The 26,647-nt window shown below is 44.8% G+C and overlaps 1 protein-coding gene across 5 annotated transcripts in view; it reads left to right on the forward strand.

Annotated features, from left to right (window-relative positions):
• The window catches only part of LOC135370382 (disabled homolog 2-interacting protein-like), a 111,630-nt gene extending 87,692 nt beyond the window's left edge, over positions 1-23,938 (forward strand). For 4 of the 5 annotated variants that reach the window (XM_064604119.1, XM_064604121.1, XM_064604122.1 and 1 more), the window contains 8 exons: positions 1,274-1,410; positions 5,963-6,047; positions 7,128-7,217; positions 7,649-7,856; positions 13,233-13,395; positions 16,290-16,371; positions 21,082-21,269; positions 22,720-23,938. In XM_064604119.1, the coding sequence (XP_064460189.1) occupies positions 1,274-1,410; positions 5,963-6,047; positions 7,128-7,217; positions 7,649-7,856; positions 13,233-13,395; positions 16,290-16,371; positions 21,082-21,269; positions 22,720-22,993 (1,227 nt within the window). In that variant the 3' untranslated portion in view covers positions 22,994-23,938. The remainder of the gene's footprint in view (positions 1-1,273; positions 1,411-5,962; positions 6,048-7,127; positions 7,218-7,648; positions 7,857-13,232; positions 13,396-16,289; positions 16,372-21,081; positions 21,270-22,719) is intronic. The other variant, XM_064604120.1, reaches the window with a different exon arrangement.
• Positions 23,939-26,647: the final 2,709 nt, after the last annotated feature.

Raw genomic sequence — 26,647 nt, forward strand, 5'->3', positions numbered from 1 at the left:
TCGGTGGTATTGCGTATTGCAGTTGCGATTGATCGGCTTCAAACTCGAAAAATGTCGCTGCTCAGTTAAGACAAGGTGTCCACCAACCTGGAAAACGAGGAATTGCCAGGGAATTTTGATATGACTGGAAAAGTCAGGGGATTCTCGGGAAATTCAGCCAAAAAGCAGCTGAAGTCACGGAAAACTGCAATTTAGTGCCATAATGATGTGAGGCGAATCGCGAATGCCAACCAGTAGTAGAGTGGCGATGCCACAGCAACGTTACCGCGACTAGCAGTTCACCGGTACGACGAGCTCTGAGACAGAAAAGTAGGAAATCCACACTAATACTTAATAAACGGTCTGTTTTATGATGCAAAAAACATAGGGGCGGGCACCAAGTTCCATTTTGTTCTTGTCGTGGAATTTGCTTGAAAATACTAGTCGGGGAAAACCTAGAAAAGTTGGGGAATTTGAAGGCTGCATTTTGGTATACACCCTGTAAGATCTCACCAAACTGTAACGTCTGTGGAGTGGAAGCTGACATCCTACACCAGCTCCCGTATTGCCAGCAGCACCTTCAACGTAGGGACACCCCCCCGTTGCCGTCTGCTCCAGATTGGCCGTAACGACTTTTCGTTGGCCGCTCTTCTTGGCCCCATCTTGCACCCCAATCAGTGGGCTCTCACTTCCGCTCTCCTCGGTTTTCTCCGAGTCTCAGGACTCGTGAACTGCATGTATAACGTTGCACTAGTTTCCCTTTCCTTTTCGTTTCATTTTGTTTTCCCCGTTTTTCTTTTTTCTTTCCTTCCTTTTTGTTTCAATTCCCCCTTTTTTTATTTTTCCTTCCTTTTCTTTTTTGATTCCCCCTTTTTGTTTATTCTTTCTCCTTCCTTTTCTTTTTTGTTTTCCCCTTTTCTTTTCCTTTCTTCCTTTTTTTTTCGGAATAGCAAGCTGGCTCTTCGCCTGACTAACCTTTCCTTTTTCTTTTTTCTCAATAAACATATATCCCCACCCTCTCTCTAAGATATAGAATATTCTGTGTGAGGGAGCACATGCCATAATGCATAGTCAATCCAGCAAAATTATATAGAAAGCATGGGCTTGCGCGTCAAACAGCGGAAAATGCATCGATCCCGGTAAGGTAGGTCGAAGCGAAGGCCTCAGGTTGAGAGCTGCCGATATTTGGAAGACAGATCGTTCCTCCGCCTGTTTGCTCGCGTAGCCAAGTGTAAAGTAGCATGTGCACTGCGGTGACTTTTGAGTTGTGTTTCCTTGTCTGCGTTGCCCTCAGGAACACGCCGACAGTGCAGAAGCATTGCAGAGAGTGCTCCGTGGTGTGGGGAGGCCGACCACCATGATGCCCGGGACAACGGGGGGATCCCCACCTGCTTTGGCACAGTCCAGCCGCAAAGCCAACACATTGCCCAGGTATCGGGACTCCTCTGTGTCTACTCGCATGTAACTAGGGAATGCCTTTTTCGGGTTCAATGCCTTTCCTGGGTTCGGGTGGACAACATCGGGTACTGTTTTCGAATCTGTAATTCAGGGTGAAATCGTGCGCTATCGATGTACAGTCGGACCTCGTTTTATGAACCCTCGATATACGAATTCCCTCAACTTACGAACGGCACCACAGGGAACCAAACTTTTCCCATGTATTTTGACCTCGTTTTACGAACCCTCGATATCCGAACTATGAACGGATTATTAGGGAACGGACCCAAAGTAACCAAGCCATTCTGACCTCGATATACGAACGGGCGTTATGAACGTACAGAGGACAGGCCAATGGACCGGAGGATAATGAAAGTTCCTCAGTACATGCTGCCAAGGTCAAACATACAATGTCCCAACGCCACTACGTTCCACAAACATGATTCACCATTTCCTGAAAGAATAATTCGGGCGTTTACAGCCGAACGGTTGTGAGTTTGCACTAGGTCTCCGAGATGGAAACATCTTGCCGTTCCAAGAGAAGGCGTTCAGTCCTGACAGCCGGTGACAACCGCAATATTTGCCGTTGGAAACAATCTCATCCGCGCGCGATACGGTACTTTGAGGACGGGGTGGATGAATCAAGTGTCAGACTTCTGTCATCTCTTCTAAACAGGATAGACCCTGCAGAAAGTATGGTGCAAAGCACAATTACGCAACATTTTCAAAAATAAAACTTATTCAAATCAATTTCCCGTGTTTTTGTGACGTATTTGTGCACTGCAGTCCTCGGACCTCGATTTACGAATACCCCGATTTACGAACGATTTTCTGAGAAACAAAGGGTGTTCGTAAAGCGAGGTTTGACTGTATTCGTGTATCAGAATTTTTTTCCTCTCTCTCTTCCTGTCTAATGAACTACAGCTAAAGCATATACATATATTTGTCAAACATGCGTACCTAAGGCCCTCAGTTTTCCGAAAATTCGCAAAATTTCGCGGAATTCCGAATTTATTGGGAATCCTTCGTTCGGCACAGAATTTCACGAAATGCCTTATTTTTAGAGGTGCGCAGGTGTGCGTTGAATTCTCGAATTTGAATGGGATATCATTCACTCAGAGTATTCTATTCGTGAATATTGGGTTTCCGCATATTCCATTATTTGCCGAATATGAACGACTGCTCCAGAAAGTGGGCTTCACCTGATGCCTCCCTGCATGATGTGAAGCCTGCTTTACGGAATTGTCCGTGATGCAGGACAAACAAGGACAGATTGTAGCTTAACCTTAGCCCAAGTTTATTGTGCATGCTGCGCCTGAAGAAGGGTCTGCGTCCCTCCTGTGTGCAGCTTAGCGACGGCACTGGGGTATTTTGATTTGGGAGGTTGCCTAAATACTGCCTACAGCCCAGGAACAAAAAGGGGTGTCCTGAAGATGTAACTTTCCACGGACATGTATCGTAAACTCCTTCCTATGAAGTCCCTATCAACTCAGCAGATGCTGAAAGATATTTCAGCAGGTATCAAATGATTGCGGGCGACGGACTGCATCAGAGGAGAACGCAAGATATCCTGTGTGTAACGCTGAGTCACAACTGTGCTTTGAATCTGTAATTTTATAAAATAGTTTCTGTTCCCACGTTATCCAATAAAGCAAAGTGTTTCCCGTTTCAAACAGACTTTAAACTGCTCGCCGCGGAATTTTGAATTTGCTGCAGCAGAAAACCGAGGGACTTATCACATACCTCGCGAATCACAGTGACAAGCACCACATATGTAACGTAAAGTGTGGCCTGCCTAATTTATTGTCGCACTCAGGTGACATTTACATCAGGCATGCGTAGTAGATAGATAGGGACTGAAGTTTTAGGATTTAACCCGATTCTTCCCCGAATTTGCACCCTGAATTGAAGGTTGCCTCTTTAGGGTGAAACCCGCTTTTTTTACCCGGCAAATTACAGTGCGACCTCGTTAGCGCGTACCTGGCGGGGACGTGGAAAAAGTATGTGCTAAGCGGTACGACGTCACAACCGAACATTACTGATTATGTCACTTATCGTCACGAGAAACCCGAATAATGCAAGCCGCGATAGAAGCCGCCAATTCACTATCTTTACTTTACGCTCAAACACAGAAATTCGTGATTTTTGTTTGGCGATGCGCCGGCCTTGTGGCGAGGAGGCCATCTTGAGGCCCTGAATTTGCACCCCGAGTTGAAGGTCGCCACTTCAGGGTGAAACCCGAAACATCTGTAGGAATGCGCACCAACTTGTTTGGCGGCAAATGCAGCTACATCAGTACAGTGAAACCCGCGTATAACGATGTTGACGGTAATCGCGAATTCCATCGTTATACGGGGTACATCGCCAAACGAGGGCTGACCTAAATAGCGCGTCCACGAAAAGTCGCGCGCCACCCCGCGTGTAGCAAAAGAAAACGAAACAGATGCTAAAAGAAACTCGAAGCTGTGTGACATTGCACTGGCTTGGGAAAACAGCGACCAGAACTCGTGGAGGGAACCAGGGAACATATCAGGACAACTTCTGGCAACACTACACGTCACCATTCCACAAGTCAGCTTCACCTAACACCTGCGTGCTTTAGGAGAAGCTCGCTTTAGAACCCCGTCGCCCGACTCGCGGGTGGAAAGCACGTGCTAGGCCTTTTGAATCACCTCGCGAATTTGAGCAGCATTGGCCAAATACGGAGACACAAAAGCGTTACCACCTACCTCTTTCACTGACAGTATTGGAAAATGAACAGTCGCTGTCTATTTTCTTGCCTCAATTTTTATTTTGGTTTAATTCTTTTGATGCGAATTTCGGACGGTACGAATTTTTTCCGCTACCCCGTGAGATTTGTATCATCGAGATCCTACTGTATCTTATCGCGGCGAAAATTGCGGCGAGGTTATGCGCACGGGACAGCGTCCAACATCGTTATACGAGTACTCGGAACCGCGGTTTCCGTCGCTGTACGCGGGTCGTTTCCCCATAGAAACAATGTATATTTTGACGGTAAAATCATGAGCCATCGTTTTACGAGGGATATCGTTATACGCGATATCGCTATCCGCGGGTTTTACTGTATTTGTGCCAAACCCGTACAGTTAGCTTGAGTAACTGAGCCCAATTTCTCCCCAAATTTAGCATACTGGAAGTTTTCTTTCACCCTATTTCGTTCAGAAACCGTTTACACTATTTACCTTTCCTTTCGTAAACGTCCTCGAGACATCAGCCAAGGGCTGGCCAGCGAGTGCCTCATTTGCATGCGGTCGTTAGTTAAATAAAAAATCTTAACTTTTAAATTTTACCTCGAATGCATTCGGCATCTCTTCCTTACCAATCAGGACCTTAGAGGACAAATATTAAAGAGGAAAGAATATAAGTAGGGACTGACTTTTTCGGGTTACATTTTCCAGCAGGGTCGAGGGGGGTGGATATCGGGTTACATTTTGCTTAAATAATTTGGGTGTAATCAGGTTGAATTGAACTTGACTCAAGCGAATTGTGGTTGAATCGGGTTGCATCGGACCTCAATCTTTGGTTTACTTAGCCTAATGCACATGACACACCAGTAGACACAGAGCATCAATATTTAGTCCGTGCATCTAAGAAGCAGCAGGTTCTCCGTTTTGACAGTTTGTATTAGCATATTTATGCTGCTACAACACATTTTTCAATGTTTTGTACTAGTTGTGATGACTTCGGATTCGCCTGGTTCAGCAGTTTTCTGGGAAATACCGGGTTAAACCCTCTTTCCCTGATTTGAATCGGGAGGTAAATATTGAGCCTAATCAGGCCGAAAAAGTTAGGCCCTAAATATAAGCAACACTAGTCCTGCCTTCCTTAGGATTCTGGGGGCAACAAATTCCTGAAGCTTGCCACCACTGGCACATGTACATGCATCCAGAGCAACCTTTTCTCTTTTTTTTTATTAGTGGTGACGTGGAAATCATCAAATACAATTCGATAGTTGTGCTCAAAGCTTGTGAAATAACCTGCAAACCTGCTTTTGTACACACACTTGAACTTCTTTTCATTGTTGTTTCAGTTTCAGTATCGCTAATCCAACAGTGAGTTGAAGCACGTTACATTGTGCCACGCCATTCATAATCTCAAATGTGTGCGCAAAGATAAGCGCGTTATCTTTGCATTGATTCTGACCTCAGGCACCCTTAGAGGATCATTCATATTGTTAGTCTGGATAATGTTACGGGCCACAACAGATAGGACACGTTCGTGACATTCTGCAGGTTGGAGGCAACGTGCGTGAGTGTGATAAAGCGGGGTCATGAAAAACATTACTTCTCGTACAGCAGTGTGTAGTATGGCACTTAATTCCCCGTGCACCTAATACAAGTGCTTTTAGGCGTGCAGCGGATTTTGTTTTACTCCGTGCTCAAAGGTTTGCTTTTTTTTTTACTTTTCATTTTATTACCTTTCATGGTGCATCACTAGAACCACATTTCCGTACCCATTTCTGTGTCCCCCCACACGACATCGTAGTAACATTTTTTTTTTTTCTTCTTCTTTTCTTTTTCTCCAGGAGTGCATTGCTTGCAGGGACAAAGAGGAGCTCTCCTGAGTTGCTTGCTCCCAATCTTTTGTTCACAAGTTCTGCTTCTTCACAGGTAGGTGTTAATCCGCCAGCGCTGAGTCTTGTGTGCTAATCCGCAGGCAAAGCATGTGACCATTGTGTTGCACATACCTAGGGCTCAAATTGTTCAGGTTATGTTCTTCATCAGCAGTCTCGGGGGGGCGGGTTATTAATGGGTATATTTTGGGCCCTGTGTTTTTGAGGTTTATATATATATTGTCAAGATCAGGCGGCAAACAATCTTGCTTTACCCTGGGAGCTATACCACGGGTGAAATTGGGCCATACTGGGTGGTAAAACAGGATTTCGGCGGGTGCAAAAAAGAAGACCCGCATTTTGTGTGAACACTAGATGCACAATGACTGTGCTGAGTGGGAAGTGTTGTATGTGTGGCCTAACTGAATCTTCGGCGAATCCGTTTTTTTTTGGGATTCATCCTAATTGACGATGCTTGAGGTTTAGGTGTTAGGTATAGGTATTAGGCTTTTGCATTAAGTATATTTTGCTTCAATAATGTGGGTGCAGTTGGGGTGGGCTGATCCCGAATCTCTTAATCTTCAGTTTACTCGACATAATACATTGTGACCAGGACCTGACTTTTTAGCGTTATACCCGATTACGCCCGATATTTACTCCCCACCCACCCACCAAATTGCTTTTTTCTTTTTTTGCCGAAACCTGTCCCCGAGGCTTGATGGTATATCATTTTTCGTGTATTTTTGTTCATTGCCCGTGAGAGCCTGAAGTTTTTGGGAAATATTTCTTTCTAAGTTCCGGGGCTAAAAATGGAGTAAATAAATGTGTGCACTAAATTCGTGCGAATTTGATTGAAAAAACTCTGGTATGCTAAATTCAGGGAGAAATCAGGCTCGGTTATTCGGATTGACTGTAGCGGTTTGGTACAAATGGTGATGTAACTGCATTCGCTGCCAAACAATTAAGTTACTTCATTCCTACAGACATCCCAGTGAGGGCAATTTGCTGGGTAAAAATCCAGTTTCACACTAAACCCTAAAACTTCGTGCTCTATTAATAAGTGCATGAACTCTTTGTCTACTCAAACTTGGTAATGAGAAATTGGCCCGAAAATAATGCAGCCCCTTGTTTTGTGCAGAACACTGTGTGTGGACCACCTACAGCAAAGCAGCAAAAGGAAGTGTTGGATTTGGTGCAGATGTTTTTGGACCATTCTTCTGCACAGCAGGTGAAATCATAGAAAAAAGCTATTTTTTTTTTAACCTCAATATTGACCGGTGTACTCATCGAATTGCAAAGGTTTGTTACAAACCAACCTTGCTAAGATAAGGTGATGTTTCTGAACTGGCGGAGTCTCCCGCAACAGATGAGGTTTAACAAAAATGAATGGAAGTAGCTTTTTGGGTGTTGGAAGACAGAGTATAAGCTAAAAATGTGCATCCAAACGGTCACGTGGTTCAGTATTCTCAATTTTTTTTAAAAATTTGTAAGACGTGCTGCCTTCATAAAGTTTCCATAGGCTTATACCAGCAGCCAAGCCTCAGGTGCACCCCCCCGAATAAAGTAATTATTTGTCTCTGGAAACCTTATATTTTAGTTCTCTACGCGCAGGATTTGTTGCTTTGTTCTCACTTATTGCTCTTGCGTATGGCTGTGCAGGAAGAAAAAACGGAGGGCAGCGGCAGCCGCAGTAGGGCTCACTCTCAGCAATGCGGCATTCCTCTGGCATTCAGCAACCCCATGTACCACTTCCCCTCATCTCGTGAGTCGTGGGAGTCGCCATCCTCCCTCAGTGATCACAGCACCGAGGAAGAGATGTCGCTGGTGGGACTTTCACGATTCACCCACTCAGCTGCCCATCCCCAAGGTACACCATTTCCTCATATAAGGGGGGCTGTAGGACAAGCCAGTCTTGAAGGCTGATAAAATAAAATAACACTTAAATCATTGATGTGCTTGTGTGAGATGAGTGGAAACACTGTTAAGCCTCGATGTACCGAACTTCAGTATAACTAAATTCTCGATGTAACAAAGTACTGCTTTTTTCTCAAATCCATCTTCATAGAACCCCACATATTAGAGACTTTGATATAACAAAGTCTGTTTGCAGCAGTTTCAATTTAACGAACGTGCACCGAAGAACATGCACCGCGCCAGCGGCCAGAGAACGCGGAGCGACGACATGAGCAGAGCCGTATATTAAAAGGGAGTCTGGCCATTAAGGGGGGATGTGGCAATTAAAGCTAACTTCCTTATTTATAGTTCAAACTTAACCAAATTTGGTGTGCTTATGTATTTCAGCACCAGCATCTCAATGCAACAATCGGTTCCTGAATATCTCTTTTACTTATTGAGTTATAGGCATAAGCATGCTGTCTAACGAGTCTCTTGATTGATTGATTAATTGTGTTGAAATTTCATGATATTTTTATGTCAAAACATTACTAAGGGCCTGCCCTGTGCAATAAAGCTGTTAGTTTTTCTCCCCATCTCACTTATTGCTAGCCAAAGTTTAAATACCCCTTGTCCTGTTTTTCCGCAGATATACTGCTTGACAAAAAGGGCTTTACAAAATTTTCTGTATGAGATAAATAATAACGAATAGCTTTATTGCACTCCTTAATGTGTCTGGAACTCCATGCAACAGACAGGAAGCCTCTATCTTCAATCGTACAGATATGGTGAAGCTCCCCGTGATGACAATCAGATGCAAATGAAAAGCTGGGAAAACCAGCTCCGAAGTTTCTTTTGCTCTATTTGTCACAAATCACTACAGCAGCCCTTCAAAACCCACCAGGACAGTAGCCTTTCTAGTCACGCAGCTTTTTCAGAGCATAATATTACGTAAAATCAATATCATCGTGCTTTACAAACTCCTCAGAACAGCCAGCGCGGCACGGAACATCGAGGAAAGCGCGCATTTTGAACGTGGCGCGCCGCCTCCGCCAATAGGAGGGCCGCGCGCTGGCCACGTGACTCTCGGGAGCCAATCACTTTCCGAGTTTTGCTTTCTTCGATCGCACCCTGCTCCCTTATTTGCTGTCGGAGAAGTGCGAAACTATGGCCATCGGAGAGCTGGATTTCTCCTCTTTCAAATGATATCAAGATGGCGCCGATCGGTGGGAAAGTTATCGCGCAATTGGCAAAACAGAAAGAGCCTTCCGAGCGTAATTTCTACTCACTTTTTTGCGAGTGCGGGTTACAAAAATAAGTATTTAATCAATTTCTAGTCTGAATTTGACTGAAGTACTTCGTGACATGATAAGTGAAGGCGCGAGGGGCACAAAAATGCACACTTTGAAAAACAGACTTTTTGGACAAAATTTGACACTTTAATTGCCGCATCTCCCCTTAATGGGTCATGCCTATACCTGAAGCTCCACCCACTTTTTGAGATTTCTGACCAATGCAGTCTTGAAATATGGGGCGCTATCGATCAGCCTTTCCTCACTATTTGCCCCCTTATCCAACACGGGCAGCGCTATTTTGGGTGGCAAGTGGATTGGATGGGATTGAAATGGATACCTCTCGCAATCTGCAGAACTAGTGGATTTTTGGTGCAAATTTGATGAGCGCCACCTATGGAGCATAAGGCACGTCGGGAATTGTCGTCTGCTTCCGTCGTTGTACCGCTGCCGGCAGAACCACCTGCTGGGACACATTCTGTTGTCCGTATGATTTTCAAACAAATCTACATGAATAGTTGGAATATAAGAGGCAGGAATGTTTATATCCATGAAATCCATCAATTAAATATAAGATTGCACAGCACAGTGCCGTTTTGGTTACGATTTCGCTGTGATCGCCGTGTTCACTAGGCCTAACATCGGCGACAAAACGTATTATTTTCGGTTAGATATCGAAAGATGAGCGTACGTTGAAACTGATTTCCAAGAAACGTATATGAAAATGCACATTTGCAGCGTAAAATCAGAGTAGTCCGTGAAAATTTTTTGTCGCGAAATCTCCGCTTCACCACTGTTTGTTTTCGTCGCCATTTTGGGTGGCAGTAAGGTGTCATGTCGACCCCCTTGGTAAAAAGCAACCCAGTCAGAGGAGCGGAACTGTGATTGACAGGTCGAGCCTGTTTTTGTGACTCCTCCCAATGGCCAGACTCCCTTTTAATATACGGCTCTGGACATGAGTGTGCGGCGGTGCCATCTTGGAGAGGACCGGGGTGACTGTATCTCGCTGTATGCAGGCGAAGGCGTAAGGGCGTGTGTGTGCGTCAGGGCTGCGGAGTTACCACTCCGTGGTTAGAATAATTCTGGAATCATTCCAGATTTATCAGAGCCCAGAATGGAATTGGAATGGAATGGCGGAAACTGTCCTGGGAATGGAATGGGAATGGAATTGGGCATTTTTTCGTAGGCGTAATGGAATTGGAATGTAATGGTCTGGGTGTCACACGGTCAAGGGCGATGGTTTGGTTTGGTTTTAAGAAAAAATAAAATGGAGATTTTGGCTTTACTAGTGTGAGGCCCGCAAACCCACATTACTTTAGTGGAAAACTCCTGTAATGATGATGCCAATGAAGATGAGGAGGGCAAAACAACCTTGTCTTTGCGCTTTTTCCACGCTGGGTAACGTCACTCTCCTGTATCGCACTGCTGGGCTAGCCAGTACGGTTACTGGTCCTAATTCTTTTATTGGTGGAATTGAAGGGATGGAATGGGGTTGCCAAGCCATTCCAGGAGTGGGAATTGACCATACCTTTTCATTCCAAGGAATTGAAAGGAATGGAATTATCGCAAATCTTCATTCCTCGGAATGGAATTGAAATGGAATGGGTGATCCCATTACGCAACCCCCGGTGTGCATCATGTGGGATATCTCTCTCTCTCCCGTCGTCACCTCCGCTGTAGATTCGCGGACTGTGCTGCACTCATGTGTTGCAGTGTTCTTTCGTGATGGGCCAGCCCGGTAAACGGAAAGTGCCTTCGTTGGAGGACAAGCAGAATATCTTGGGTGCAATAGAGTAGGACGAAAGGAAGAAGGACGTTGTCAACAGATATGGCATATTCTAGAGTTTGCTCTCGACACTGTTGAACACGAAGGACTGTATTCATGCTACATTGAAAGAACGAACAAATCCATCGTGAGCGAAGTCATCGGAAGCCCTCCAGAAGATGATGAGGAAGAGTAGCAAGCCATTACACTTTCGCTGACCACTCTCACTCCTTATCAAAAAGACGAAGAAGCTACCGCCGTTGAAGATGTGTGTGTGGTCCTACCATCCGCGACGTGCTCATGACACCGACGTTAGTTGGAGATAAAGTACAAACAAAGCTCACAGATTACTTCAACAGAAAATAAACATCCTATGTCCACTCACATCTAGAGCTAAGTTTCTACATGCTTCAGTGCATTCAGTGCACGCACTCTGTCATTCATTCGGGAGATTGGCCACAAAAAAATTTGGTAGAATTCAGTAGATGAACAAAGACTCTTTTAACAGAAAAGTGACACCATATGTAGCCTAATAGTATCATTTAAGCCATTAGTGAATACACGAAAGTACGTTGTGTCACAAATAATGTGTGACTGCAGGGCACAGGATTAGTTTTGTGTGTTTAAAGAAAAAAACTCGTGGAGCACCGGTACTTATAGGCCACGTCGCACTATGCCGACGCAACACCGATTTCTGTCCGACATTGTCGGCAGAGTTGTTCTTGTTGGCGGCGGCTTCATAGTCACGCGGTGGCGTCACTGATAAGAGAGAAACCCATACAAGGATTGCTAGGCGAATTCTGTTCTCCATTTTGCCGACAATGCACCGACGCCATTTCCTATAGCACCACACAGACAGACGACTTATGAGCACAGCCATCATGTGTGCACAGTTTATTGTTAGGGCCTGACTTTTTAGGGTTAAACCCGTATCCGCCCGATATTTACCCCCCGAACGAAATCTGTAAAATTCGGGTTTACCCCGAATCTACCCGAAAACATCCGGGCTGCGTGGCGCACTCATAAGTGTGCATTAAAATAAAGTTTGATAACATTGCTAAACATTAGTTCCATGTTAAGACAAATTTTTATTAAACAAAAAAAAATCACCCGAGTACACCCGAATTCCTGACGACAGAATATGCCGTCACGGGATTTAACCCAAATACACTCGAATTTTCAAACGAAAAATATCACCCGATATTTACCTCCCGAACTTGGCCAAAAATAAAACCCGAAAAAGTCAGGCCCTATTTATTGTTCGTGTGCATTTCGTTCGTGTGCTTTTTTTTGGTGCGATGGCGACCTCGGAAGCAGGTACCCATAGACGATGCCGCGGCTGTGACAACATGGCAGTGTTGCCAGATCTACTGATATTCCAATAGATCTTGTGGATTTTGCAGTCCACTTGCTGAAATACTTAAAAAAGCCCAAACCATTGTAAAATCCACTGAGCTTTGGAATGGATAGACGGTTATGGGTTGGGAAGAACAAAATTTATGTTGCAGATCTTCGTTTTGTTACGTCGTAGCTGTTATGCAAACAAGGATGTGGCACTCTTAGTGCTGTAAGTACAGAGTGGAAGTGCCGTCTCTTATGGAGAAGTGATAAAGCACAGGATCGATGTTGACCCATGTAGAAGTAATACCCTCTTTCATTTTGTGAGCATTCAAAATAACATACCCGGGACATATATTCTTTTGAGGGTTTTTGCAGCTCTCACCCAAAAATATACCCTCCAATAAGAACAAAAGGAAAGGAAAAAAAGCAGATTCAGGTGTCACACCCCGCCAACGGAATTCCCCTAATATCTAGATCCTGCGCAAGGCCCTGCCTTCTGCAGTTTCTTGTGTCTGGGATTTCTCTCCTGTGTGCAAATTCAAAAGATCTATCTTGGAGCTAAAGTGGAAATTTTGTAGAATTTCACACCTGACCGCTGAATAGGCAGTATCCTTCTGCCTCTGATGTCTCGATTTTTTACAGAGTGAACGAGGCAAATATTTAAAAAAAAGGCGCCCAGCAGCGGAAATTAGAAGTGCAAGAAACTAGCGGCTCCCTTCATTGTATTCACCAGCTCCTTTCTGTCCTATGATCTTTGGCATTCACTGTCTAAAATTTTGGTCTGCCCAATAATTCGGACCATATTCAGTGGGGATCAGTCAACCAAATCGGTCGTCAACTGTATTGCCAATGTAGGTGCTGTTGAGTCTGCGGTACAGAGGGGTATGTGTGTACGGCAGCCATTTTTGGTAGCTAGCGATGCTACAAGGACCTTTTCCTGCCTCGCCTTCAGGAGAGAGTTCATCGGAGAGTACAAGCGGGGGCGATTCACCACCCGTAAGACCCCGCAGGACACCCGTCTCCTGCATGCCACGCACCAACCCACGGCTGGCTTCCCGAGGACCTCCGCTTCTCCTCCAAGGGATCTCTCTCGAATCGCTGCAGGATCCCTCCAGGTAGGAAGTCGTGTCAGCGTGCTGCAGTCGATCTCCTTTATGACGAAAACTTGAGGGGCTCGACAAAAAATTTGCTGTTTGTGTAAAATTTGCCGAAGGTGGTTATCAGTCATGGGTGGTAACAAAGTTACAAGTAACTTTTTCTTGTTATAGTTGCCGTGAAATGCAACTGTAACTTACTTGGGTATTGCGGTTTAGAGCCTGAAGTTTTCGGGAAATATTTTTTTTATAAATTCGGGGGGTAAAAATCGGGTAAATAAACATCTGCACTAAATTCATGCGAATTCGGGTGAAAAAACTTCCAGTATGCTAAATTCGGGGTGAAATCAGGCTCAGTTACTCAACTAACTGTAGTGGTTTGGTACAAATGGTGATGTAACAGAATTTTTCTGCCACACAAGTAAATTAATGCATTCCTACAGACATCCCAGTGAGGGCAATGTGCCAGGTAAAAATCGGGTTTCACCCAAAACAGGCAACCTTCAATTCGGGGTGCAAATTCGGGGAAGAATCGGGTAAAACCCTAAAACTTCAGGCTCTAAGTATAGTGCATGCGTCAGATACCTAGCGTAGTTTTGCTTGACTTCAAATACCCCTGTGGCAGGGATATGCTTGCATATTATGCACACCCCTAGCTGGGCACAACAAAATGTCGAGAAAATTTTAAAAATTGGGTAATTTGGGCACCCACATTTTTGAGCACGGGTATCTGTACTTGCTGCGATTTTCTTTCACCAATCACACAGTTTTTGCAATGCCATCAGTACTACAAAGGTTACTGCGGGTGCTTCTGTTCGATTTGCAGCCACGTTTCGATGATCGTCTGCGATTAACAACACCGAACCGAAAGCAACTGTGGAAGGAAACGCTGTACAAACGTGCTTTGAACTTGCAACACAACGTGACTATGGAGGAGAACAATGTTGGAGAACAATGTGGGCCTTCCATTGTCAGTGCGACTAGCGGAGTCTTCTGGTAGCGTCTCACTGAATTTCACCTGTACGATGAGTGCTAGTGGCCCCATATTGTGCCTTCCGGCCGTTGTTAAGTATAATTTCAAAAAAAAATTGCGTAGGTTCAAGAACTGACCTCTAGCTCTCCATTTTGAAAAGTACTGTATTATGGGCCGATTGTCAGTGTGAGTTACCCTTCATGATAGCTAAGGCCCGGGGTTTTCTGCGATTTCGCAAAATCCGGAAATTCGTCGTGGAACCCATATTTTGGCACAGAATTTCACGGAATCCTTTAATCTTAGGGCTGTGTGGTGTTCTCCAATTCAAATCAAATATCAATCACTCAAAGTATATCATTCGCGAATCGAATACCCAATATTCGGATTTCCGAATATCCAACTATTCGCTGAATAAGTACGACACCTCCCAAAACTGGGCTTCACCTGGAGCTTCCCTGCATGAGGTGAAGCCTGCTTTACGAGACTGCCCATGCTGCAGGACCAGCACAGATAGATTGTAGGGCCTGACTTTTTCGGGTTTTATTTTTGGCCAAATTCGGGGGGTAAATATCGGGGGATATTTTTCATTTGAAAATTCGGGTGTATTCGGGTTAAATCCCGTTACGGCATATTCTGTTGTCAGGAATTCGGGTGATTTTTTTTTGTTTAATAAAAATTTGTCTTAACATGGAACTAATGTTTAGCAGTGTTATCAAACTTTATTTTAATGCACGCTAATGAGTGTGCCACGCGACCCGGATGTTTTCGGGTAGATTCGGGTTAAACCCGAATTTTACAGATTTCGTTCGGGGGGTAAATATCGGGCGGATACGGGTTTAACCCTAAAAAGTCAGGCCCTAATTGTAGTTTAGCTTAAGATAACGCTAGCATTTTATTTGAAAAGTCCGACACCAGCAGCAAAACGGGTTGAAAGCAATATTAAAATTGACGTTTCGAGGCCTATATGGGCCTCGTCATGAGAATGAGGTTCCCCGACGTCCGCTTTCTACTTAAAGTGGGACTCCGCAAGAAAATCAAGGAACATACATACGGAATATCGCATCCCCAAAAGAGCGCAGATCTTATTCAGAGGACTTATTATGAAGTGAGCGCTTCCCCTCTTTGAAGCAACAGGGTGCTGAAAGCGGCACCTCTGACGTCATCCGGCATGGAAGAATGCAAGCAGACGACAATGCTGGGTGACATCACAGTATCTTTAGGGCCTGACTTTTTCGGGTTTTATTTTTGGCCAAATTCGGGGGGTAAATATCGGGTGATATTTTTCATTCGAAAATTCGGGTGTATTCAGGTTAAATCCCGTTACGGCATATTCTGTCGTCAGGAATTCGGGTGTATTCGGGTGATTTTTTTTGTTTAATAAAAATTTGTCTTAACATGGAACTAATGTTTAGCAATGCTATCAAACTGCACGCTTATGAGTGTGCCACGCGACCCGGATGTTTTCGGGTAGATTCGGGTTAAACCCAAATTTTACAGATTTCGTTCGGGGGGTAAATATCGGGCGGATACGGGTTTAACCCTAAAAAGTCAGGCCCTAGGCATCTTTCTCCGGATGAACCGCTGTGAGCCTTGCATTTTGGTTTTGGTTTGGTATTGTCATCACTTACGAATTAAAACGAAACTTAACGAAAAAAACGAAACTTACGAAAATTAATGTGAATATTGTATTCGATATCAAGGGAGCGGTCCGCGTTCGGTATGATCCACACCCACTTTTTTTTTTCGAATCCTCGTGAATTCTCCCTTTAAGTAGTGCTTGCTTGTCATACAAGTACGCAGATGGCAAAGCTCCAACAATCATGAAGTTTGCTCGCAATGTAGAACTTATATTGCAGTTGCTTTTGTTGTTGCCTTTTGTGAAGTTTGGTACAGTATTGTTTGGGAACTTTTTTACCTCACAATACACCCTGGTGTTTCTCAGTCAGGATCAAGGTGATGAAGTACGAATGTCTCCGGATGCTACAAACCTAAGGGCGAAAAGTCTGCAGGAGGTGAGTTCAAAGGTATTGACTTTTTTTTCCCCGTTATATATACATATATATATATATATATATGAGGAGATATAAAGGTAATAGATATTCTCATTAGCGTGTCATGTTTACTAAAATGTAGATGAGTATCTAATCGTAACTCTGTAAAAACTGTACAAGGAGGTACTCCGGCACATGGATCGGACACGAGTAACGGCAAGCCCCGTGACTAAAGCCTCCAGCTTTCTGCGGCAGAAAATTAACCATTTCACGCAGTGGGATCTACAATTCCACGGAATTCCATGGGCAAGAGAAAAAAGCCAAGAAATGTTGCAGCATTCTCCCAAGATAGCTTACCAGCTCGTCCCACGGGCTTTCACAGCCTCTCGTAACTTTTCAGCGCGCAGATATAATTGGTCCCGACCCTCACAATTTCTCTCGGGGGCATTGCCATCGTTAAATTTCCTTTCCTCACTGCACTTTCAGCCGTGTAACTGTGTATTCACACGAACGACATTGTCGCGGGAGATTCTAGTAGAGGGAAAAGCAAACACACTGATCACGTAGACGAAGTTCCGTGAGCATTTACATGGTGCGTACAGCGCACTTAGCAGACGACACCGTCGGTGTCTTTCCTGTGGTCTGCTACAGAATATGTTGTGGCTGTGTCGCAGGATATTCCACAGGGTTAGCAGTATACGTGAACCCTGGAGTTTGAGCTATGACGTATTTCGCGTCTTCCACTCCTGAGGGGAACGTTGCACGCGTGAATACACGGTAAGTGTCAGAAGTATCGGCCGCGTCGGGCATTGCAGTCGTGACTGATCGGGTGTAACCCACGAAAATGTCGCAGATTGACGGAAATCCTCACGTGATTACGTGATATACCAAATATTCCGCGAGAAACGCACAATTCTGGGGGGGATCGGGAAGTTAAGCGAGGCATTAGCAATCTTGCAGATTGGCCGAAAGACCCTACACACAATACACGCTTAAACTCTGTGCATGTTGTTACGATTGTCGTCGTCAATGCTCTCGTGAGCCCACAAGGGTGCTCCTGAGGGGCATAACTGGGCTGCACGAGGGCTGGTGATCCCATTCTCTTCTCTCCTTCACATCCTTCTCCTTGGCCATCGTCATTCTGTCCTCACTGAAAAGCGTCCGGAGCTTTCAAGACCGCATTTCCCAATATCCCACCTCACCGTCACACAGGGTGTATGCAGAGACAGAAGTACCGTACCTGCCCGAATGTAGGTCGACCCCTTTTTCCCAAATCAGCTACTGAAAAGTAGGGGATCGACTTACAACGCTCCCACGGTGCCCTAAATTCCGGAGCACTTGAGGGAAAACCCTGGAGAATGCAGGGTCCACATTCCGGATTATGTGGCATGCGTCATTTGATCGGAGAAGAACTGCCAAGCGAAACCGAACACAAGATGCTAAGCAACGCTACCGTACACATCATGGGGAAGGTTCGGCGTTCATTTCCTGCATCTTTCAAGCGGCGCGTAATCTTCTATGCCGAAGAAACAACAACTGTGCTGCCGAACGGGAGTTCGGTGTCTCCGAATGAGTTGTGCGGCAGTGGCGAAAACAACGGGGTGCAATCTTCGAATGCAACGCAACACGCCGTGGGTTCAAAGGGCCAAGGACAGGACGTTACCCGGCACTAAACAAAGATGAAAACATTCGTTGAAGAAACGCGAGACAGGAAACGTTTCGTGAGCTGCGAGATGATCCAGATTGAAGCAAGACGCCTTGCGTACAAAGAAAACATTCCGGGCTCGCAGTTCGAGGCAAGTCGACACTGGGTCACGGACTTCACGCGACGGAACGGGCTGGCCCTTCGTCGACGGACCAGGATCGCCCAAGAGCTGCCTGAGGAGTACGAGGAGAAGGTGTTGGCGTTCCACCGCTATTTCCTGAAGCTCCGGGACCAACGAAACTACATGATCGAGCAAATCGGCAATGCTGACCAGATGCCAGTGTTTTTTGACATGACGAGCAACACTACGGCGGCAGCGAGAGGCAGCCGGGAAGTGAGCCTTCTCTCGTCGGGAAACGAGAAGTTGCGTTTTTACGGTAATGCTGTCGTGCCTTGCTGACGGCACCAAGCTCAGGCCGCACATCGTATTCAAACGGAAGACGCTGCCAAAGGGTGAACAATTTCCAAAAGAAGTCTTCGGTCGGGCGAACGAAAAAGGCTGCATGAATGGTTGACATGGTTGCAGAATGGATTCGTCTTGTCTGGTGCCTGCTACCTGGAGCACTCTTGCGACCGAAGAACCTGCTCGTTCTTGACTCCTTTCACGGACACATTACCGAAGAGGTGAAGAAGGTGCTCGGTGACGCAGGTACGGACATGCTTGCGATTCCCGGGGGACTCACTAGTCAACTGCAGCCGCTCGACGTGAGTGTCAATAAGCCGTTTAAGAACCTCGTGCGGGGGACGTACAATGAAGGGTTGGCGCGCGACGATCACGTGCTTGCTCCAGCCGGGAGGATTAAGAGGGTGTCACTCACGGAAGTGTGCAAGTGGGTGGTGTCGGCGTGGGCAGCCTTGCCCCGGGACCTTGTGATGCGCGCGTTCAAGAAGTGTGGACTCTTGTTTGGATAATGATGTCTCCTACAGCAGTGAGGAAGAGTGCGGCAGCACGACAGAGGAAGAGTCTTCTGCTGACGACGAAAAAATATCTTTTTCTGTGTGAAAAACTTTTTTTCGATTTTTGCTAGGGGTGTGCGAATCCGAATATTTTAAGTCGAATCGAATATCGAATCGAATGAGGGAAAAAATTCCGAATACCGAATCGAATATCGAATATTTGTGCAAAATTTACAATATGTGACTTTCGCACTAAAAGTTTCCATTTTGTAGCTTATGGCCTTAATGTAATTTTTCTGGCATTAACTGTCACAAAAGGGACATGCAATTCTTCTGTTTAAAGCCCCTACTCTTTAATTTTACATGATAGTGCTTCCTGCTTTTCAGGTGAGCCTTCACTTACTGGAGTACTGGAGTGGTTACCTTGATTTCGAAATTTTATGTCAGGCAGTAGCATGTTATACGGATGAGGCTGTAATTGTTTCAGACAACCACAGGCCATTTGTGAAACAAACGAATTGGCATCCTGCCTCAGCTTTGCCATGAACACCCTGTAGTTTCTTTGCACTCGCCCTAGGAAGTTGCACTACTGAAATTTTAGACGTAAAGGACATCTTTAGGGCACCCTTCTTGTTCGTGGGCTGTAGTCATTATTCAAGAGTCCTACCTTTTTATAGGCAACCTCACAGATATCAAATCAAAGTCCCTTGTCGGCACCGCTAAACTGCATATGGGAGGTGCGCCGCCCCTTCCACAGACGATGTCTACAAAACTAGCTTTGGATAACGTTATCTTAAACTAAACACCGTCCAGCCTGTGTTGGTCCTGCAGCAAGGGCAATTTCGTAAAGGAGGCTTCACCTCATGCACGGAAGCTACAGGCGAAGCCCACTTTCGGGTTGTGTCGCACATATTCGTGGAATAGTCGAATATTCGAAAAATCGAATATTGGATATTCGATTCGCGAATCGAATAGTTCGAGCGTTTGATATTCGATTCGAATTCGAGAATTCGAATATTCGCACACCCCTAATTTTTGCCTATCCAAAAGTGGGGGGGGGGTGTCGACTTATTTCGAGTAAGTAGGGTACGTACTTTAGGTACATTATGTTTAGGCTTCCGACTTCTCGGATTTATCCGTAGACTCCGATAAACTCCCTCCGTTTTTTTTTTTTTTTTTTGCATAACATCGGATTTATCCGCTAAACTCCAATTTTTCATGAAGTTTTTCCCGTTTCTTTCTTCCTTAGTCCCCCTTCTTCCAGACGTAGTTTTCAACTTCAAACTGATTCACAGCTAAAAAAAACGAAAGAAAAGGTCAGAAGTGGTAGCCTCCTTCAGGGTTGCTGCACGCATGAATGGCCTGAAAGGAGGATATACTAGACACACTTGTCCCACCTGTTCTATGTATCCTCGACCCTAGTGACTCTACTTGACCCCGGGTTCTGGTCTAGTTTGGGCGCAGAACTGTTATGTGTTCGTCACAGCTGCTGCTCATTTTGAATCTGGGCACCATTCACGATTTGTGCAAATATGCTTGTTTGTACTTGCATTGTCTCTGCGATGACTGCTAGGCAATATTCAGAAATTGGCGCCGTTCATTTTTCAGACTTTTTAATCCTCCGAGAAACTCAGAATTTCCGAAAAGTTGAAAACTTCGATAAACACCCTCCGAATTTTCCAAAATGAAAACTCCGAAAACTCGGAACCCTAATTATGTTGTACGTACTACATTTTTGTTCTATAGTCCCTCCGTTTCTCATTTCAAGTTTAACTTCCCTTCTGTGCTTAACTGCACTAGGGCATGACGGTGAACTGAAAATATGTTGTTTTTTTTATGATTGTTTAAAATTGGCGCACTTCAAATGTTTGGTTGTTGTTCGGAGGTTTGTGAAAATTGTTTTCGTAGGCTGGGTTTCTAAGGAATTTTTTTCGATTTACCTTCACGGGAGAACTCGGGATGTGCCGTGTGGGAAGTGATGCATCTAGTGTGTGTTACAGAATGTAACAAAAAGTTGAGTATCATGCCCTTACTTCGACATTCGTGACAAGTTAACAGCGCTTTTGTCAAACTTGACTATTGAACTACGGACATTGGACTATGTCAAATGTGACTATTTTTTTATTTTTAAATTCCCACAGTACGAAAAGGAGGTGGTGGAGCTGAAACAACTGATGAATCAGCTTCAACGCAAGCTTAGTGTTGCTGAGACTCAGCTTCACCATCAGCGGCAACAGTGCGGAGGAGGAGCCGAATACCTCTCTGCAGAGGAGCGCCAACGGAAGCACCAGCAGGACAAGGACCTTCAAATGAAGAACATCATTACCAGGTACAAGCTGTTAGTAGAATCTTTAGCGTGTGTCGAGCAACTTTTCCGTTCTACTACCATGACTACAGTAAACCCCCAATAACTCGAACACTTTAAAGAACCGAGAAAGCTTTTGAGATAAGTGCGGTTTTGAGTTACAAGAACAGTGAAAATTATACTGCCACATTGTTGCCGCGACACACTATGTTATGAAACGTTAAAAAAAAAAAAAAAAGAAGAGAGAGCAAGAACAATGTACACTCACTGAGCTTATTGCATCTCTCAACATACCCTTGGCCAATGAAGCCCAAAATGTGTTTGCTTGCAGTTTTCCTTGAAATCCTGTATGCATGACCAGTGCCTGCTTAATATAGAGTTACTGCTTAGAGTTGTGTATGGTGGTTAATAAAACATGCCCCCTTATACATAGGGCCTGACTTTTTAGGGTTAAACCCGTATCTGCCCGATATTTACCCCCCGAACGAAATCTGTAAAATTCGGGTTTAACCCGAATCTACCCGAAAACGTCCGGGTCGCGTGGCACGCTCATAAGCGTGCATTAAAATAAAGTTTGATAACATTGCTAAACATTAGTTCCATGTTAAGACAAATTTTTATTAAACAAAAAAAAAATATCCCGAATTCCTGACGACAGAATATGCCGTAACGGGATTTAACCCGAATACAGCCGAATTTTCGAATGAAAAATATCACCCGATATTTACCCCCCGAATTTGGCCAAAAATAAAACCCGAAAAAGTCAGGCCCTACTTATACATAGGGAGTGACTTTTTCCGGTTAAATACCTTTCTCAGATTCAGGGGGTAAGAACAGGTGCTACTATTTTTAAATTTGTAATTTAGGGAGAAATCAGGAAAGATAATTGTACCTTCAGGTGCTTTTGTTTCTCCTCTTGTCTCTTAAGGCCTTTCCCCTAGTCTTTCTCTCTCTCTTTGGGGGGGAGGGGGGGTCTACCACCGCTAATCCCCGAAGGCCAGTTCTGACACACGTGGGTGTGTTGTTGGGAGCGTAAGTGACTCATTCTTACACGTGTTACACGTGGCAACCTTTGTTTGGCTTCAGTGGCAACATCACTTGATGATTTCATAGGGACTGGAAATTGGGGAGAAATCCGGATAAACCCAAATGCTTTCAGCGTGTGTCGCTCCGACGGGCAGCCGTCGAACTTGCGCGGCTCTGTGTCATCTCGAAGCTTTGTTCTGTCACGTTTCTGCAGCACTTTCTCACCGTTGATGATGAATTCATCGTGCTACACGACATCAGAATTTCGAATATCTCGAAACCCTGCTTGTCTCAAATTTTTCCCAGTTCTTTACTACTTCGAGTTAATGAGGGCTTACTGCATCCCAAGCTGGTGAGGAACTCGGCGAGAGCGTGCGAGCCTACCAGTGTGTCTGCATTTACGTGCCCATTTTGTGCACCTCACATTATGTTTTATTGTTCCGCATAGGTTGATAACAGTGGAGGAAGAACTTCGACGAGAGCAGCGCGAGATGCAAGGCATGATTTCGGCCAAGCAAAAGGTTATTGACGCCCAGGAAAGGAAGATACAGACCCTCGACGCTGCAAATCAGCGTCTTCTGTGTGCCCTGGCCCAATTGAGACAGCACTACGAGCAGCAGCAGCAGCTCCCTCTTTTAACGCAGCCCAGTACCCAGTCTGGCAAAACAGCCCATTTGGACAATGGTGGGGCTGATGTCTTGTACAGAAGTAGTTCGTGTTGAAGACTGCGCACATATTTTAAAACTGCTTCGCTTTACCAGAATATTTTATACTGATCACAGAGGGACAAACCTTATAGGGTGCGTTTGAAAGTGTCCAGCTTCTTAAAGATGCAGTCACGCATTAACCCTGCTTCCTAGATGTATTGTATGACACATTATTATTGGCTCGCCACCAAAGAATAGATGTGTATAGAACGGAGATTTTAAATAATATTGTTATTCAGATGCCGCATGAAAGGCAGGGCGTACGAGCACGAACCGCTAAGGTAAATGATAGGTAACAACGGGGCGCAGGATAACCTTTCCTCGAGCTGCACCAACAACAAAACTGCGGGAGTAGCGGGTTACGCCGTGGTGGTAGGGACATATTTCTTTAATGTCCGAGTGCATGCACAATCTGAAAGCAGCAGTCTGGACTCATGTTTCCTCATCCATGGGGCAGCAAACTTTGCAGGTTCGCGCTATGCAAGAAGGTCTTGCAAGACGTGACCCAAGGTGTTCTCTAAAGCTGTAACCTGTCCCACGTCAAAGCCACATTTTTACGGATCTTCTCTCCTCTTAAGCCAAGAACTCTTCATGGCGTGCACAAGTGAACGAATGGAACTGGAAGTTCCGCAGGAAACAGGCAAGAGTAATGCGAAGCTTTCGCGAGAAAGACAAATCGACAGAAGGCTGGAACGAACGACACAATTCGAGAGTCTCGTCTCGTGCTGCTTCATCTCTGTACGTTGTCCGTTTGTTATCTCCCGAACTCTGGGATGGCTTGCCAGTGTCGAGCATACACCAACCTACTTGCGTACAGTAGAATTTTGATGACACAAATCACAGGTGATACAAAGCCCCAAAGTCTTTTCTAAAGTCCCAGCAGGAACGCGTCATGTGTAATGGATTACATTTTGGGGTACTACGAAAAGTTTTCAGGGCCGTGGGGGATGATGTGAACAGGTGAGGGGTCATGGGTGCCTGAGTCAAACAAGATGAGGAGCGTGCTAGAAGGAAACCTCAGAAACTGGGGCATACGAGTAAGGGTAGCTGCACGTTGAATCGGCTACCGTAGCTGCGGCGCATGCCAAAAACGAATCCAGTAAGCATACACCAGATATAATGCGAAAAGGGTTTTCGTAACAGTAACACATAGCCCTAATCCATGGAACCCTAAAGTTTTAAAGAAAGAAAGAAAAAACGGGCACGAAGAAACAGACTGGGCACGGATGCGGTCTCCGCCGCTGCCCTGGCTGTGAGCCTGGATACGGGCGGACAGTGCCGAAATCCGTAGCCAACAGTTTTCGGAATTGCGCTTCCTTTGGCGGGCTAAAAATACCGCTACAGTTAGATCGAACAGGGGAGCCCGATTTCTCCCCAAATTTAGCATACTGGAAGCTTTTTCACCCGAATTCGAGTGGATTTAGTGCGTGCGTTTATTTGCCCAAAGTCAACCCCCTGAATTTACATATATATATATATATATATATATATAAAAGTGAAATAATAAGACTTGGACTACAGATTACAGGAACGTTAACAACAACTAATTTATTTATTGGGCAATTTAACACATAGATTTTAAAAAAAAAAGAATGGTCGACGTTTCGACAGTGGCACTGTCTTCGTCAGGACAGGCTTTTGTCCTGACGAAGACAGTGCCACTGTCGAAACGTCGACCATTCTTTTTTTTTTTTTTAAATCTATGTGTTAAATTGCCCAATAAATAAATTAGTTGTTGTTAACGTTCCTGTAATCTGTAGTCCAAGTCTTATTATTTCACTTTTATTCAACTTCGTAGCCGTCTGATATATTAACCTATTTGTTCTATATATATATATATATATATATATATATATATATATATATAATCATCTAATCATCACCTTGCTCATCACCTAATCATGCTCTAATCATCACCTTGGGTGGGTAAAACCTGAAAAACCTTCAACACCTTTAAACTTACCAAAAATGCAACTTCAGCCACCGACGTGGGCACCGGGGAATGCTACGAAGTGCACATTTTTCGCAGCCGCATGGCATTTTGTGTTCATCTAAAACTCGAGAAAAGATAATTCCTCTAACACACTTTTAAAGCCCCAGTGGAGCTGCGTCGCGTCAGTTTGAGGGGGTCCTCTCAGTCCTGCATTGCAACTTCCCCCCTTCGTACATCGCACCATACTAACTCAGAAGAAAATGGTGTCCTAGAAGCGGCAGAGAGCTGCCTCACCACGTTCGTTTGAATCGCCTGAACGGCATGAAATTCTCTTTATCTCTCAACAGGATTTTGATTTTTTTTTGCAGCTTTTCTTATTCTTTAAAAGTGGTATCGTCATAGTGATGATGGTGATTACAGCTTTTTATGATGCACGAACTAGGTACCGTCACGGGTACCGAACTACTAGTACTAAGCATGTCAGGGTTTGACGGTTGGTACTAGTTCATGACGAGGAATGCAAGCAAAACAATGCACAACATGACCTCAATGTTGTGCTCACTTTTCGATGCTTGTGTCGATTTCCTTGCTCTCCTCGTAGTGGGCAAGCCACCAGATTTCATTAGACTGCATGCTTTGGATGTCCCTGTGCATGCGGTGTCAGGACTGCTGCTTTCAGATATTACACGAATTACACCGATAGTGCAGAAAACCCTCGTTATACTGAAATCGCGTTACGGTTACATTTCGTTCGAAGTCTCACACTGCATTGACCAAAGATGCACCGAAATGTTTTGAACCCAGCTTTAAATGTTCTTCCAGCCGGCTGCTGTCTGCAAAGAACAAGTTGGCAGAACCTCAAACAGCAAACCCAGCCTTACATCATTCTTAGAGCCTGAAGTTTTTGGGAAATATTTTTTTCTAAATTCGTGGGTTTTACCCCCCGAATTTAGAAAAAAATAGAATTCGAAGAATAGAATAGAAAGAATAGAATTCGCATGAATTTAGTGCACATGTTTATTTACCCCATTTTTACATGGGGTAAATAAACATGTGCACTAAATTCATGCGAATTCGGGTGAAAAAAACTTCCAGTATACTAAATTTGGGGAGAAATTGCGCTCAGTTACTCAAACTAACTGTACTGGTTTGGTACAAACGGTGATGTAACTGCATCTGCTGCCAAACGAATACGCTATTGCATTCCTACAGACATCCCAGTGAAGGCAATTTGCCGGATAAAAATCGGGTGTCACCCCAAAGTGTCAACCTTCAATTCGGGGTGCAAATTCGGGGAAGAATCGGGTAAAACCCTAAAACTTCAGGCTCTAATCATTCTCTTATTCTTTTTTCTAATACATTAAGGAGCTGCCAACATGCTCACCACTGGGGTGTGTTTGCTCGCTCGAACACTTCTCCAGCACTCGGTGCGATTATTGCACTGCAGCTTGCGTATCAGATCTGTCTTCTATCACGTTGACTTCATCATGACGAGCGTTTTCTGTATGTCGATGAAACCTGAAATTTGGGACACGATGTCTTCTGTTGAGAACATTCGTTCAATACGTAAATGGAATGGAAAGCTTGTCAGGGTGTCGAAAGACAGTCTCATACCCCTGTCAAACGGACAGTCTCCAATGGGAATTGAAACCAATGGCCATTGGACATGCACGTAGCGCCATCAAGCGTCTAACGCGTCAACTGCTCAAAGAGCATTCAGTCCAACGCTCCCTGAC

Source organism: Ornithodoros turicata, chromosome 10 (assembly GCF_037126465.1).
Source record: "Ornithodoros turicata isolate Travis chromosome 10, ASM3712646v1, whole genome shotgun sequence".
In the NCBI taxonomy this organism is placed as follows: domain Eukaryota; kingdom Metazoa; phylum Arthropoda; class Arachnida; order Ixodida; family Argasidae; genus Ornithodoros; species Ornithodoros turicata.